At 38.6% G+C, this 17,898-nt stretch overlaps 1 protein-coding gene across 1 annotated transcript in view; it reads left to right on the top strand.

The window, feature by feature from the left end:
• KCTD8 (potassium channel tetramerization domain containing 8) overlaps positions 1-14,838 on the top strand; it is a 33,655-nt gene extending 18,817 nt beyond the window's left edge. The window contains exon 2 of the mRNA XM_015827363.1: positions 14,378-14,838. Coding sequence (XP_015682849.1) covers positions 14,378-14,838 — 461 coding nt within the window. The remainder of the gene's footprint in view (positions 1-14,377) is intronic.
• Positions 14,839-17,898: the final 3,060 nt, after the last annotated feature.

Raw genomic sequence — 17,898 nt, 5'->3', positions numbered from 1 at the left:
TTGTCAGCTAAGCAGGAATGGATTGCATAAGACAATTATAATGTATTTTTTTTATATTTTATTTTTTAATATTCTGGATCCGTGGCCCGCTTTGTATAATACCAGAAAGGGCATTATACTCAGGAAAAATAAAAGATCCTTTTCTTGATCTGATGAAATACGAAATATTTTTTTTTCAATTAATGGATTTATTACGGGTATTTTTATGTGGTCCAGCTGGAGATGACCTCTGTAATGTATGAAGTAAAAAATCAAATAGGATCAACCTTTTGGGCACCAGGGACTGGTTCCATGGAGAAAGTTTTTTCCACAGACCCAGAGGTGTTTTGCATGTTGCCTGCATCCCATGGATGGGGCTTTGCTTGTTTGAGCGACCCGGTTGCTGGCATGCCGCGGCCCGGTGCTGGTCCACAGACCAGGGTTTGGGGACCCATGATCTAAGATACCCTCCTGGAATCGTTATTTCCTTGCCAATCACTCCCTTTATGCGCAGATGGGACTCTCAAGAAGTCTCTTTTGGTTCCCTTTAGTCAACTCTCCAACTTTTGAGAGTTGAACTCTGACATTGAGTGGCGATGGGCATCTCACTTGCCAGATACCAATAGTGTTTCATGTCTTAGATATTGATCCCATATTTTTTTTACTTTCATACATTTCAGATGTCCCCTCAAGCTGGGCCACATAAAAATACCTGTAATAAATAAATCTGTTCATTAAAAATATTTTGTATGTACTTATGATGATTGCAATGTCCCAGGGTCATGTTTTTTTCCCCTTTGGTGACCTTCTGACAAGCAAATTCACTTAGCAGGTAGCAGGTGAAACCACACACACACACACACACACACACACCGATCCACGGGAAAAAAACTCTGTCTGTGGAACTAGTCCCTGGCCCCCAAAGGTTTGGGGTCTGCTGTTTTAAGGCCTTAAGTAAAACATTGATTTCTTTATTTAAATAAATAAATAGTAAATAAAGATTGATTGATTGATTGATTGATTGATTGATTTAAAAGAAATAAATAGTAGTCTTCCAGGATTTGAGGGGCTGCCATAAAGAAGAGGGGGTCAAGCTATTCTCCAAAGCACTTGAAGGCAGGATGAGAAGCAACGGATAGAAACTAATCAAGGAGAGAAGCAATTTAGAACTAAGGAGAAATTTCCTCACAGTGAGAACAATTAATCAGTGGAACGACTTGCCTTCAGAAGTTGTAGATGCTCCATCACTGGAGGTTTTAAAGAAGAGATTGGACAAGCATTTGTCTGAAATGATATAGGGTCTCCTGCCTGAGCAGGGAGTTGGACTAGAAGACCTCCAAGGTCCCATCCAACTCTTGTTATTCTGTTAAATTCCCTTAGCCTTGTATAGTGTGATAGACAGCTAATATATTGAGCTGAATTAGTACGGATCACATCCTGGAGCCTTGAATTTGGCCACTCAAAGATAGGCCCACTGAATTTAATGGGGCTTACTCTCAGATAAGTGAAAGGGGAATTGCAATAATAATAATAATACAGTTGGAAGGGACCTTGGAGGTCTTCTAGTCCAACCCCCTGCTCAGGCAGGAAACCCTATACAACTTCAGACAAATGGCTGTCCAGTCTCTTCTTTAAAAACTTCCAGTGTTGGAGCACTCACCGCTTCTGGAGGCAGGTTGTTCCACTGGTTAATTGTTCTAACTGTCAGGAAGTTTCTCCTTACTTCTAGGTTGCTTCTCTCCTTGATTAATCTTAGGTTTCAGTTGAGCCAACAGGGTTCATGATGGCCTGTATATCAATGTGATATGCCAACGACAGGCTTGTGATAAGCCGCAAGGACACGGCAAGGGGTGGGGGGAAACACATTCAATATTCTAAACGTCGGTTTAGCACGGTTTACCAAATAGGGGTTAGTTAGCCTTTCGAAAATTCTGTTTTGAATTCTGTTACTGGAGGGAGAATTTGGTCGATGGTGAGAACGTGTTGACAGTGCATTGAAATCTTTTACAGCCCTGATCTTGAACCTTGGCTGGGTGGCTGCCTTCATCTGCAAAATTCATTGGCGACTCTGGAGGATAGCTGAGCTATTTCAATCCCAAAGGCAGTTATGAGAAAGGAGTAAGAGAGTCCATTTATATTGCCTTGGTGGTTTAGAAGAAGAGATCAAATGACAACATACTTCCGCTCATTCACTGGCTAAAGAATTCTGCTTTATCTGTCGTTACTGTTGCTGGAATACAATTACTGCAGACTTTGATTTGAGAACGTAGCATGGAGATTCTATAACCCATCTATCAAATTTCCTAGGGAAAAACATTGATTTAGAAACTGGCGAATCTTACCACCTCTGCTGCTTACTGTTAACTTTTACCTTAAAGGATTCCCGTTGGTGATTCATAGATATAAAACTCTGAATTATAAAGGATAATAATAATAATAAAAAACCCAGCCACGAGTATGTTATATTTGCTGTATTTTCCAAGCAAAATGAAGAGAAGGACAAGGGGGGACATGATAGCAGTGTTCCAATATCTCAGGGGTTGCCATAAAGAAGAGGGAGTCAAGCTATTCCCCAAAGCGCCTGGAGGCAGGACAAGAAGCAACGGATGGAAACTAATCAAGGAGAGAAGCAATCTAGAACTAAGGAGAAACTTCCTGACAGTGAGAACAATTAACCAGTGGAACAACCTGCCTCCAGAAGCTGTGCATGCTCCAAAAGTGGAAGTTTTTAAGAAGAGACTGGACAGCCATTTGTCCGAAATGGTATAGGGTTTCCTGCCTGAGCAGGGAGTTGGACTAGATGACCTTCAAGGTCCCTTCCAACTTTACTATTATTATTATTAAAATAGCCACATACGTAATTGGTTACCCCCAAAACACAGAAATAACACGGCTAGCAAACATTTGGGCTAAATGAGTCTATGTTGGAGGAATAGGAGATCTTGTAAACAAAGAGAGACAAAGAAGGAAGGGCAAAGCCGGCCAAAATAAACCAGGAAACAAATGTTATGATTTTAGTGATTTATGATTTTCTTTCTTTTAGTTTGAATTTTTCTGCTTGGAAAAGCACAGGCATTTTCAAGCAGAGGTAAAAAAAAATTAGTTGGTCAGGAAGAGAAAGTTTAATATTTAAAAAAAACCCTATGTATTATAGAATCCTACCATTTGGTTGCATGCACACAAACACACAAATATGTCTGTGTGTATATCTCTTCCAAATAATCACTTTCCCCCATTCTTAACTCTTAGAGGCATGTTTTCTTCCTTTTTATGATCTTTATTGCCTTTAATAAACCAGACAGTCGCTAAATGTGGACTAGCTGAAAACTCTTAATATAAAGTCATAAAGATTAAAAGACTCTTTTGTGGTGTCTTTAATGCTCTCGCAGTTCAACTCTGAGCTGCATATATTCTCCCCTATGGCAAATATTGTTCTGTTTTTCTCACTTTTTTCCTCTTATCCTTTTGCAACCCTTTTTTTTTTTTACTAATCATTTCGTTCCAGAATGCACAAAAGATCCAGTTCTCACTGGACACATTTTTCCCTAAGAGCACAAAATGTGCTCGGCTGTATATTGGAACAAACCCCGAGGAAGGATAAAACGGGCAGGGGATGGAACACATACAACATTGTGAGTTTTGTGGGACTCTTGCTGATGAAATATTTTTAATTAAGACCCTCCCCCCCCAAAAAGCCTCCAGCTACTTGCATAGTTAAGGATGTTGATGTTATCTTTAGAAATTCAATTGATCTTTCTTCTTCATTTGGGAGAAAAAAAATATCACATCTTCACATCTGCACTGAAATGGGTAGATGGGTGGGTGGTTAGTGACAAAATGGGCATGAAACATCTTCCTCCATCAATTCAGAAAGCTTAGATTGCCCAAGGATCTACTGATACAGTTCTACAGAGGAATTGTTGAGTCTATCATTTAGGATTTCGGAGAGGCAGAAGAACTAGAGATCAAATTGCCAACATACGCTGGATCATGGAGAAAGCTAGGGAATTCCAGAAAAACATCTACTTCTGCTTCATTGACTATGCTAAAGCCTTTGATTGTGTGGATCACAACAAATCGTGGCAAGTTCTTAAAGAGATGGGAGTACCAGACCATCTTATTTGTCTCTTGAGAAACCTATATGCGGGTCAAGAAGCAACAGTGAGAACTGGACACGGAACCACTGATTGGTTCAAAATTGGGAAAGGAGTCCGGCAAGGCTGTATACTGTCGCCCTGCCTATTTAACTTCTATGCAGAGCACATCATGAGAAAGGCAGGGCTAAATGAATCAAAAGTTGGAATTAAGATTGCCGGGAGAAATATCAACAACCTAAGATGTGCAGATGATACCACTCTAATGGCAGAAAGTGAAGAGGAACTAAAGAGCCTCTTATGCGGGTGAAGAAGGAGAGTGCAAAAGTTGGCTTGAAACTCAACATTAAGAAAACCAAGATCGTGGCATCCGGCCCTCTCAATTCCTGGCAAATAGATGGGAAAGAAATGGAGGTAGTGACAGATTTTATTTTCCTGGGCTCCAAGGTCGCCGCAGATGGGGACTGCAACCAAGAAATTAAAAGACGCTTGCTCCTGGGGAAGAAAGCTATGGCAAATCTAGACAGCATACTAAAAAGCAGAGACATCACCCTGCCAACAAAAGTGCGTATAGCCAAGGCCATGGTTTTCCCAGTTGCAATGTATGGCTGTGAAAGTTGGACCATAAGAAAGGCTGAGCGACAAAGAATGGAGGCCTTTGAACTCTGGTGCTGGAGAAGACTCCTGCGAGTCCCTTGGACTGCAAGGCATTCAAACCGGTCAGTCCTAGAGGAGATCAACCCCGACTGCTCTTTAGAAGGCCAGATCCTGAAGTGGAAACTCAAGTACTTTGATCACCTAATGAGAAGGAAGGACTCCCTGGAGAAGAGCCTGATGCTGGGAAAGATGGAGGGCAAGAGAAGAAGGGGACGACAGAGAATGAGGTGGCTGGATGGAGTCCCTGAAGCAGGAGGCGTGAGCTTCAATGGACTCCAGAAGATGGTAGAGGACAGGAAGGCCTGGAGGAACATGGTCCATGGGGTCGCAACGGGTCAGACACGACTTCGCAACTAACAACAACAACTGTCTGGTTTGTCACAGCAACCAAACAGGAGAGGGACGGACTTCAATGGAGAGTTAGGACTGCGAAAAAAATAATGGCAACCAGCCTCCCTTCCATGGAGGACCTGTATACTGCACAAGCCAGAAAGAGGGCTAAATGTCTATGGAGATGCTCAATCATCCGGGTCACGGTGTCCCAAAGTTGTCTCATTTTTTTCACAAGGCAACTGGACTTCCTTATACTGTTTCGCAGTACAATGCAGGGAGCCAGGTGCAGATCTGTACATTGGGGAAACAAAAAAACCAGAGCATAAATGCCTGGCACAACCTAGGAGAACAAACTCATCAGGACAAGATTCAGCAGTCCGTCTGCATTTAGAACAGAGGTCCCCAACCTTTTGAGCACCAGGGACCGGTTCCCTGGAGAGAGGTTTTTCTGCGGACCGGAGGGGGCGTGGTTTTGTGTACTGCCTGCATCCTGCGGATGGGGCTTTGCTTGTTTGTGCAGACCGGTTGCTGGTATGCCGTGGTCTGGTACTGGTCCACGGACCAGGGGTTGGGGACCCCTGATTTAGAAGACAAAGGCCACTCTTTCGAAGAGAGCAAAGTCCACATTTTGGACAGAGAGGACCGCTAGTTTGAAAAAGGGGTCAAAGAGGCCATCTAGGTCAAAACTGAACAGAGGGGGAGGGATACAACACTATTTATCTCCAGTCTACAACACAGTCCTTTCAGCCTCGCCTTATCTTATCTTATCTTATCTTGTCTCGTCTTGTCTCGTCTCGTCTCGTCTCGTCTCATCTCACCTTATCCCATCCCATCCCATCCCATCCCATCTCATCTCATCTCATCTCATCTCATCTTATCCTGTCTTGCCTTGCCTTATCCTATCCTATCCTATCCTATCCTATATTATCTTCCTATCCTATCCTATCCTGTCCTGTCCTGTCCTGTCCTGTCCTATCCTATCCTATCCCATCCTATATTATATTATCTTCCTATCCTATCCTATCCTATCTTATCCAATCCTATATTATATTATATTATATTATCTTCCTTTCCTATCCTATCCTATCCTATCCTATCCCATCCTATATTATATTATCTTCCTATCCTGTCCTGTCCTGTCCTGTCCTGTCCTATCCTATCCTATATTATATTATATTATATTATATTATATTATATTATATTATATTATATTATTATATTATATTATATTATATTATATTATATTATATTATATTATATTATATTATATTATATTATATTATATTATATTATATTATATTATATTATATTATATTATATTATATTTATTATATTATATTATATTATATTATATTATATTATATTATATTATATTATATTATATTATATTATATTATATTATATTATATTATATTATATTATATTATCTTCCTATCCTATCCTATCCTATCCTATCCTACATTATCTTCCTATCCTATCCTATCCTATCCTATCCTATCCTATCCTATCCTATCCTATCCTATCCTATCCTATCCTAAATGCAGGCTGTGAGATTGTATATTTTAATTTCTTTTCAAGGAATGAAATATTCCACTGCAGGCCATCTGTTTCTTCTCTTGCTGAGTTTCACTGTTCACAGGAAAACTTGTTTCCTGCCTTGAAATTAAGCATCTATAATCAATGTTGTTTTCTATAGATTTAAAAAAAAAAATCTGTCTTGAAATCATTCCCTCCCCCCCCCCTGCAAGAGTAATTCATCTATTTGCCTTTGGAAATGTAAAGGAATGTCCATGTCCATGAGCTTTTGTCTGTCAGCTGTTTCTACAATCAAGATCTCTTTTTTCTGTTGATCCGTTCTGCTCAAAATACTCGGCTGTCATAGAAACAGATGCTGTTTGGACTTTCAGAAACTTTTATGGTTAAGCGGACGGATTAAATGAGGGAATGTATTTTTCTCCCCCCCCCCCCCTAGATTATCTCTCTTATTATACAAGTTGTAACTTTAATTGCCATTTTTAAGCAAAGTTTTACAAAACTTTTCAGCAGTCAAACTGGAAGTAAATGCCAGCTTCTTGTCTTGCTTTGTCATGCCTACAACTCAGGATTGTAAATCATATTTTCTTAAAACGGTTAACTCTGACTTTTCAAAAAGTCCTCTGTACACATCATTCAATGATATTTGCACTACCAGACACAGAAACTGCAAAGAAGTATCTTTGGTAAGTCTGCACATGTTCACATCATTTCAAGGAGCCAAGAAATAATTTACTAATAGAATTAGGTACTTAATGTAATAATGCTTATTTTTATGGGCTGATGTTTGCAACAAACCTCGTTAATCTTCTTGATAGCGGTTTTATATGCTGGATGTAATTATCACATATTTATAATATCTAGGCATATAAATGCCAGTCCCCGCATTGTGTTTTAATCAGGAGCCCTTCATTTGCAATCTGAGAATTAAGCTACATTAGACAACATTACAACATTATTGTAAAGAGGATTATTAAATGAATACATGTGTATTATTTTGAGCATTTGAAATGCATCGGGCTTACTGTTGTTAATTTGAAACATCCCCCAGGCATATTTGCAGTGGATATTTTACAGCCAATTCCCTTGGTGTAAACAGTCTACAACACAGCTGAAGCCCTTATGAACAAAATAACATCAACACTCCCATCCCTTAAACTCCGCTGAAGATGTTACCCAGCCTGGTAGCAAAACGTTCAGAAGCCAACCCACAAGCTCGGAGAACGCACCTTCACCCCCATCCTACACCTGAGCTACAGATTGTTGTTGTTGTTAATTGTGAAGTCATGTCCAACCCAGCATGACCCCATGGACAACGTTCCTCCAGGCCTTCCCGTCCTCTACCATCTTCTGGAGTCCATTGAAGCTCATACCTACTACTTCAGTGACTCCATCCAGCCACCTCCTTCTCTGTCGTCCCCTTCTTCTCTTGCCCTCCATCTTTCCCAGCATTAGGCTCTTCTCCAGTGAGTCCTTCCTTCTCATTAGGTGGCCAAAGGACTTGAGTTTCAACTTCAGGATCTGGCCTTCTAAAGAGCAGTCGGGGTTGATCTCCTCTAGGACTGACCGGTTGGATCGCCTTGCANACATTGCAACTGGGAAAACCATGGCCTTGACTATACGTACTTTTGTTGGCAGGATGATGTCTCTGCTTTTTAGTATGCTGTCTAGATTTGCCATAGCTTTCCTCCCCAGAAGCAAGCGTCTTCTAATTTCTTGGCTGCAGTCCCCATCTGCGGTGATCTTGGAGCCCAGGAAGATAAAATCTGTCACTACCTCCATTTCTTCCCCATCTATTTGCCAGGAATTGAGAGGGCCGGATGCCATGATCTTGGTTTTCTTAATGTTGAGTTTCAAGCCAGCTTTTGCACACTCCTTCTTCACCCGCATCAAGAGGCTCTTTAGTTCCTCTTCACTGTCTGCCATTAGAGATACAGATATTCGCCACTATTGCAAGATTCCTTCTCTCTAATGCTTCACATAATCATGTTTTTTTTCCCCAGTTTCTTAATTCCAGTTTAGCAGGAACGGGTGGGCTAGTATTGGTTCAATAAGAGCAATTTGTTCCCTGCATTTGAATCTCGTTTCAATACCAAGTCAATTTGCTAATGGCGTCTTAACGTGAGACTAGATTAATGCCAACATTTCATGCGCAACACAATGCTGAACTCTGGGAATAGATTGCAAATTGAAATAAGAAAGATCACCTGTAGCTAGTCTTTAAATGGCATTAGCCTAAGAAGCCGAGCTGTTTTAATATGTTTTCTTTATCTCCCGGAAACATATTGTTCCCTGTATTTGTCTTACTTTTGATAAATCGGAATATGAATGTTTTGTAACAGTGGGCAATTTGTCTTTTTCTTGATTTATAGCTTGGAAGGAGGAATGGAAGGAGAGAGAGGCTAATTAAGTGTACTAAACTTCCGGTGCACATTTATTGAAATATTGACATTTCATGACCAATTAGGCTCTGTTCTTCATCTCATTAGCCGGTTACCTTGGCTTTCTTAATCACTTTGGCAAGATTTTGTTTGTTTGATGTATTTTGTGTGTGAGAGAGAAGTGGTTGTTGGTAAACACACAGCCCTGTAAAATAAGAAATGTTAGTCTGTCTGTTAAGGACTCTGTGTAACAATAAGTCACCCTCTGTTGTGCAAATGGTGTCTGAATTTTGTGTAAGGGAATTTAGTGAACATTAGGGGACTGGAGGTTAAAACATACAAGGAACGGTTGCTGGAATTGGGGATGTCTAGTTTAACGAAGAGAAGGACGAGGGGGGATATGACAGCAGTCTTCCAGTATCTCAGGGGCTGCCCCAAAGAAGAGGGAGTCAATCTATTCTCCAAAGCACCTGAAGGCAGGACAAGAAGCAACGGGTGGAAACTAACCAAGGAGAGAAGCAACCTAGAACTAAGGAGAAACTTCCTGACAGTGAGAACAATTAACCAGTGGAACAACCTGCCTCCAGAAGCTGCGAATGCTCCAACACTGGAAATTTTTAAGAAGAGACTGGATGGCCATTTGTCCGAAATGGTGTAGGGTTTCCTGCCTGAGCAGGGGGTTGGACTTGATGACCTCCAAGGTCCCTTCCAACTTTATTATTAAATTTGCCAATGACAATGGTGTTCAAGTGGTGCTCCAGTTGTTTTGGGATTGCACCCAAGGCACTACTACTACTACTACTACTACTACTACTACTACTACTACTACTACTACTTCTTCTTCTTCTTCTTCTTCTTCTTCTTCTTCTTCTTCTTATTATTATTATTATTATTATTATTATTATTATTATTATTATTATTATTATTATTATTATTATTATTATTATTATAAGGTCCCTTCCACCTCTGGCATTCTGTGATTATGGAAGGGTCTCCTGCTTGAGCAGAGGGCTGGACTAGAACACCTCCACGGTCCCTTCCAACTCTGTTATTCTATGTTCTGTGTTCTAAGTTTGGTTCCTGCTTGGGTATTCCTAGGAAATTACTGCTACTTGACTCTTGCTGGTCAATTATTCCTCTCCTAGCAATTATGCCAAAGGCTTTTCAGGGCTCTCTATTATTTCCTCCCACCTCCCACTGCTTTTTAATATTTGTATTAAACCATCAGAAGAGGATTTCAGAGGAGAGAGAGAGAGAGAGAGAGAAAAAAAACCCCAGCAGATAGAAATGGGCAACCTATCAAGATTTATTAATAAAGGAAGGGGGAGAACGTAAGATGAAGTCAAGAGAACAATGACCGTGGAGGAACTTTCCTTTCCAATGATTTTCATATGCACAATTAAGAGAAAGATCTTAATACAGATAAAAGGATAACGGGACTTGAGCAATGCAAGGTAGAATCTGGAAATGAATGATGTACAAACGATGAACGTGTAATTGCGAAAATGTACAAGCTTTTGTTAAGGTGGAAAGCGAAGAAGGACACGCCGAGTGATAAAATGGGCTATGAATTTTGGTTTTAATAAGTGGGAGAGAATGTGGGCAAATGGGATGAAATTCACATCGTGTTATAATTTAAAACGCAAAAGCTGAGCGTGATAGAACCACATTATGTCAACCTTTCCTTCTCTGCGCTGATTGTTGCTTTTGGGGGCCCAAATTCCACATTGCTCTATTTACCTGTTCTGCAACAAGAAGGGACCTTGGAGGTCATCTAGTCCAACCCCCCGCTCAGGCAGGAAACCCTATACCATTTCAGACAAATGGCTGTCCAATCTCTTCTTAAAAACTTCCAGTGTTGGAGCATTCACCGCTTCTGGAGGCAGGTGGTTCCACTGGTTAATTGTTCTCACTGTCAGGAAGTTTCTCCTTAGTTCTAGGCTGCTTCTCTCCTTGATAATAATAATAATAATAAAGTTGGAAGGGACCTTGGAGGTCATCTAGTCCAACCCCCCGCTCAGGCAGGAAACCCTACACCATTTCGGACAAATGGCTGTCCAGTCTCTTCTTAAAAACTTCCAGTGTTGGAGCATTCACCACTTCTGGAGGCAGGTTGTTCCACTGGTTAATTGTTCTAACTATCAGGAAGTTTCTCCTTAGTTCTAAGTTGCTTCTCTCCTTGATCAGTTTCCACCCGTTGCTTCTCGTCCTGCCTTCGGGTGCTTTGGAGAATAGCTTGACTCCCTCTTCTTTGGGGCAGCCCCTGAGATACTGGAACACTGCTATCCTGTCCCCCCTCGTCCTTCTCTTTGTTAAACTAGACATACCCAATTCCAGCAATTCGTTTTTTTCTGGATTTCCCCTCCAAGCAATACAAATAACCCTGAACGTTTTAACAGAAAGGAAGAGCAGATGGATGTCTGTCTGTGACATTTCAGTCCTCCTTCAGTCGTTTTATGGTGCTTATCTTGCTAAAAGCGGAAACTCAAGAGTCTGTTTTGAAACAAACATTGTGAAGGGAAGAAGGAATATTTTCCTGAATGAAAATTCCATTAAGTCCAAATGGCTCCTTATAATTATGCAGTTTGAGCAGTAGGGTGGATACTGCTCTGCCGGTCTCTCGGTAGCGATCTGGGAAGTTAATTTTATTTTTCTGCAGGCTAAACTTTCATTGTGCTTATCCAAGTGGGAGGAAAAAATAAGGCAAAGTGAATTAGGACTGCCTTTTTTTCTTTTTTTTAATTGCCAGTAAAGGCAGTTACTGCTTCTTATCTTTTGGCCATATTTGCCTGGGATGGTTAGAGTCGTAGTAATCGCAGTGCAATCTGTTTTGATTAACAGAAGAATTCTACAGAAAAACAGAATAGCAGAGTTGGAAGGGACCTTGAAGGTAGTAATAATAATGATAATGGTAATGATAATGATAATGATAAAGTTGGAAGGGACCTTGGAGGTCATCGAGTCCAATCCCCTGCTCAGGCAGGAAACCCTACACCATTTCGAACAAATGGCTGTCCAGTCTCTTCTTAAAAATTTCCAGTGTTGGAGCATTCACAGCTTCTGGAGGCAGGTTGTTCCACTGGTTAATTGTTCTAACTGTCATGAAATTTCTCCTTATTTCCAGGTTGCTTGTCTCCTTGATCAATTTCTCCTTAGTTCCAGGTTGCTTCTCTCCTTGATCAATTTCCATCCGTTGCTTCTTGTCCTGCCTTCAGGCGCTTTGGAGAATAGCTTGACTCCCTCTTTTTAATGTCAACCCCTTAAATATTGGAAGACTGCTATCATGTCACTCCTAGTCCTTTTTTTTTTTTTTATTAAGCTAGATATATGCAATTCCAGCAACTGTGCTTGTTGGTTTTCTCTGGTCATAGGAACATTTCTGGCAGTAGATGGATGTGAACCAAGAAGGATGCAAATGTTATAATCTATAGAAGAATAAAATACACATTTGGTGGCTCTATTTTGGAAAATGTCTATGCAATCCAGCCTGTCCTGGCACATGTTTAAGAAACCAAGTGTGCATTGTCCCTCCCATAATTAGTCATATATGGCATTAGTTACTGGGGTCTGAAAAATGTATATAACTGTAAGGAGCAGACATCCTAGTTAAGAAGGGGGTTTATATCAATTGGAACATTGGAACAGCTTTTGAAAATAAAATATTGTTGTGGTTAGGAATGATCCTGGACTGAATCCCCAGGCAAGTCTGGAAAATAAAATAAATAATAAATAAAATAAAATAAAATAAAATAAAATAATAAAAAATAAAATAAAATAAAATAATAAAATAAAAAATAAAATAAAATAAAATAAATAAATAAAATAAAATAAAATAAATTAAAATATAAAATAATAAAATAAATAAAATAAAATAAAATAAAATAAAATAAAATAAATAATAAAATAAAATAAAATAAAATAAAATAAAATAATAAAATAAAATAATAAAATAAAATAAAATAAAATAATAAAATAAAATAAAATAAAATAAAATAAAATAAAATAATAAAATAAAATAATAAAATAAAAATAAAATAAAATAAAATAAAATAATATAAAATAATAAAATAAAATAAAATAATAAAGTAAAATAAAATTAAATAATAAAATAAAATAAAATAATAAAATAATAAAATAATAAATAAAATAAAAAATAAAATAAAATTAGAATAAAATAAAGTAAAATAAAATAAAATAATAAAATAATAAATAAAATAAAAAATAAAATAAAATTAGAATAAAATAAAATAAGTAAAATAAAATAAAATAAAATTAGAATAAAATAAAATAAAATAATAAAATAAAATAAAATAATAAAATAATAAATAAAATAAAAAATAAAATAAAAAATAAAATAAAATTAGAATAAAATAAATGAAGTAAAATAAAATAAAATAAAATTAGAATAAAATAAAATAAAATATTATTCTAACGAGGAAGGCTCTGAACACCCACATTTCAGGTTGCACCACGCCCTCTGCCCGCTTCGGAAGACTCTGCCAGGGCCGTGTCACCCTCTAAAGGAGCGCTCCAAACTCAGCCAGATGGAGACGAATTTCTTGGAGAAATTCCCAGACTTCAAACTCCTGCATCGGCTCAGATCCTCAGCTTCCAACTCAGGATTGGCCAAGTTATCGTAAGGATTATTGCGATGGCCCTTGCAATCTGTTATTGTCCCAGTCAATCTAGCAAAGTCAACAGCTACTTTGCACCGGGCGTTCCAGCACTTGAAACAATATTCAATAAAGAATAGAAAAAGCACTTATAATAAATACGGTTGGATGGTGAGGAATGAAAGGATTTATATTCCTTGCAGACCGCTGGTCATCTGTCTTCTTTTAGAGTCGTTGAGGCCACTTGGAGGTTTGTCTGTGTCCTCAGGGTCACCTGAATAGTGCAAATGGGTGTGGAGCTTTCTTGGAATTGTTGAAAGGACTGTGTGGTAGACTGGAGATAGATGATGTCATATCCCTCCCCCTCTGTTGAGGGAGGGCTGTTAAGTTTTGACCTAGATGGTCTCTTTGACCCCTCTTTCAAACTAGCGGTCCTCTCTGTCCAAAATGTCAACTCTGCTGTCTTGGAAAGAGCGGCCTTGGTCTTTTAAAGGAGATGGGCTGCTGAATTTTGTCCTAAAGGGTTTGTTCTCTTATTGGATAACTATGACCTGGATGACTGAGAATCTCCATATGGCTACGTAGGGATTCTAGGCTTTTGACTCTTTTGACTCCGCCCCCGGATTCTGCCATTCCTTCTCTTACAGAACCCTAGCGATAAAGTAAGATCTTTGGGGGCTCTTCCTCCGAGCATCTGACCTTTTATAGTTGTTTTTGTTTTAAAAATAATGAAAATGTTTGCAAATTGGTTGTGTCTCCTACTAATCCGAACCCTTTTGTTTATTAGGACCGCCCCAGAGAACTGTGTCTCCTAAACAAGAACACGAAGATGGGAAACACGAAAAGGTGACGGACAAAGGAAGCGAGAGTGGAACGTCTTGCAACGAATTGTCCACCTCCAGTTGCGAGAGTCATTCCGAAGCCGGCACGCCTCAAGAGAACGCTACCAGCACCCAGCAGCCTACAGGCCACCAGCCCAACACTCTGACATTGGATCGCCCATCGAAGAAGGCTCCGGTTCAGAAAATGCCTCCACCGGATAAGCGTCGAAACAGCGAACTTTTCCAGACTCTCATGAGTAAGTCCCGAGAAATAAACCTCTCCAAGAAAAAGGTCTGCGAGAAGCTCAGCGTTGAAGAAGAGATGAAAAGATGCATTCAGGATTTTAAAAAAATCCACATCCCCGATGATTTTCCAGAAAGAAAACGTCCATGGCAATCTGAACTGTTACAAAAATACGGGCTATAGTTTTTCGGTATTGAGTATCCTGTCCGTGGTGCATTAGGTGTCTATTTTCATTGCCGGTTTCTTGTGGGTCTACTCCTCGGAGTTCTGCGGCTTCTTTCTTTCTGTGAACTGGATGTTGGATAGGACATGAGTGGACTGTTTTTCTTTCTTTCTTTTTTTAAAGGATAACAACGAATTAAAAATAAAACCTAGATCCTTTTATAATAGTTAACAAATGCATGGTCAAGACATTTGGGGCTTCAGCCTTCTCATCCATGGAATAAATATATCATCAGATCGCTCACCATTTTATAGACATAATAGCAGTGATATAAAGTTCCAGAGCACAAAAGGATGGGTCTAAGGAAGGGATGGGGAACTACGGCCCCGTTTATGACTTGTAGACTTCAACTCCCAGAATTCCTGTGCCAGCCATTTTAATAGGTAAGACTCAGGTTCTAAGGTAGAGGTAGGGAACTAACGGCCCCCTTTATGACTTGTAGAATTCAACTCCCAGAATTCCTGAGCCAGCCAGGAATTCTGGGAGTTGATGTCCACAAGTCACAAAAGGGCCATGGTTCCCCACCTCTGGTCTAAGGATACAGGGGTAGAATTTGGTGCAAACACATTCTTAAAAGTTAACACAATGAAGGAAGCTTCCATTTTGCATGAGCACAATAGGGACAAGTAGCTCACACAAGAGAACAAAAGGTTGCGTGCTGCTGGGATAAATATTTTGTTCATTGCCAAGATGATAACTGTAAAATGCCTTTGGAATTGAACCTTAGGAGGATTTGTGTATGGATGTGTGTTTGTTTTGTAAGGATGATGTAAATATGCCTTATATTGTTCAATGATCACACCCGACCTTCATCTAATTAATGTTTGCCAGGGTTATTTCTGTGAAATGCAAAAAAATATATATATCAGCGGATTGTGAAACTGGTTTGATGATCTGAAAATCTTCTGTTTTCATGTTAATCAGCAATGTTGGAAAAATAAAAATAAACATGATCTTAATGTATTGGTTGAAAGGGGCCTACTATTAAACCTTCCTGATTGATTGATTGATTGATTGCTGTTTGAACCTTCAAGTACATTTTAAGAAGATTTTACTCACTGTCCTCTATTTTGCTACCATATTGTAAATAACATGTTATAGATGAAATGAATAATGCTTGGATTATGAGTTTGAATTTTAATTAAAATGTTCAAGGTAAATTCAACAAGTTAGGAAAAAGGAGTCTTATAACATTCAGAATTGTTGTGTTAAAATCTCACCATGAGTGCACAACTCTTATCTGGCAAAGAAAATAGTATTTCTGACAATTGATAATAAATTAGTAAAGATACTAATTTATCCCTAATAAGATAGTGGCCTTCATTATACATTTCACAAGGTATGAACATCAGGATGACACAAAACAATCCAGCAAAACAGGTTTTATTATAAATTAAGAATTTGCAGAGACAAGTGAAATATTGCTGTCCATTGAGGGTTTTTTTTAAAAAAAATATATACAGTTTGTTTTTCTTAATTCTATTGTTTCATGCCTTTGTTTGCAACACTGTTGTATCTTCAACAATTTAATTCAGCCAATCAGATTTGGAAGAGTTTATTGGTGACATGAGTGTTGAAATATTTTCAGGATATTGAGATTTTGTAGCCTTATTTTGTGAGTTCAAGTTATAGGTTGAAAACCACACTTTTGCAGTCTTGACCAATTCAATAATCATTGGTCTAGTAATGATGTAAATGTTGTAAAAAAAACCAAACCCATGGAGTTGTGGAATCAAATCATCAATATCCGAAATATCCCCCATCTAATTGGAACCCTGCAACTCCTAAAAAATAAATAAATCAGCATTGTCTCATGCTTAAGTCACACCTCATTAAAGACGTCATAATAATAATAATAATAATAATAATAATAATAATAATAATAATAATAATAATAATAATAATAATAATAATAATAATAATTGGTAAGGATTCGATAGCCAAATCCAGTCTAAACATCTGGCTGACTGTGCGATGATCCATAATAATAATAATAATAATAATAATAATAATAATAATAATAATAATAATAATAATAATAAGTAGTAGTAGTAGTAGTAGTAGTAGTACCAATAGTAATAGGCACCTTGGGTGCAATCCCAAAACAACTGGAGCACCACTTGAACACCATCATCGGCATTGACAAATTCGCCATCAGTCAATTGCAAAAGGCGGCCTTACTAGGAACTGCTTCCATCCTGCGACGAGATCTGTAATACCATCAAACATCCACATCTGCCTATCCCAGGTCCTGGGAAAGGACTCGATAGGTAGACAAAAATGCCAAATGCGATGATTAATAATAATAATAATAATAATAATAATAATAATAATAATATTGGAAGGGACCTTGGAGGTCATCTAATCCAACCCCCTGCTCAGGCAGGAAACCCTATACCATTTCAGAACAAGATTTAGTCATAACTACGTAATTGAAACCCAAGGATTTCAGTGGATAAATTCTAACTATGATTACGTACCACTCAAAATCTCCTCCCTTTCTCTTCTGCTTTCATTTTTCTTTTCCTTGTACAGGCAGTCCTCGAATTTACAACAGGATTACACTCCATTACCTTCTGGGTTTAATCATTTCTCAAAATGTAATTGTTGCTCAGATGGATCGGTGTACTGCCTCTTCCCGCACTGCAGTGCGCACAAAGCACACAACTTACTGTATAACTGAGGAAGAAAGAGCGGATGAGAGAAATGCGATGTGTTTGGGACAAAAACTATATATAGAAATGTAGTTTTTGGCTTCAGTTAATTCCGTGCAATTCTTTTCCTCCTAGCTCCATTTGCGGCCTGCCAACGTTCACCGATCCAAGCGGTTGTTCTGTCTTGTTTTTTATTTCCCAGTTTTTGCTTCCTCCCGTTGGAGGGTTGCCAGGTTCGCAAGATTTTAGCGGCAAAACCGATCTTAATCTTTTCTTGGCTGATTTACAATTTCTATTAATAAAAAGGGCCCAGCTTGATTTTCCTTGCTTATATAAATAGCGTACACTTTTCTCCAGCAGAGAAAT

This window comes from Protobothrops mucrosquamatus, unplaced genomic scaffold (genome assembly GCF_001527695.2).
Source record: "Protobothrops mucrosquamatus isolate PMUCROS unplaced genomic scaffold, P.Mucros_1.0 scaffold3651, whole genome shotgun sequence".
Lineage (NCBI taxonomy): Eukaryota > Metazoa > Chordata > Lepidosauria > Squamata > Viperidae > Protobothrops > Protobothrops mucrosquamatus.
The sequence above is the reverse complement of the archived record's forward strand: the minus strand, read 5'-3'. Positions and strand labels throughout refer to the sequence as shown.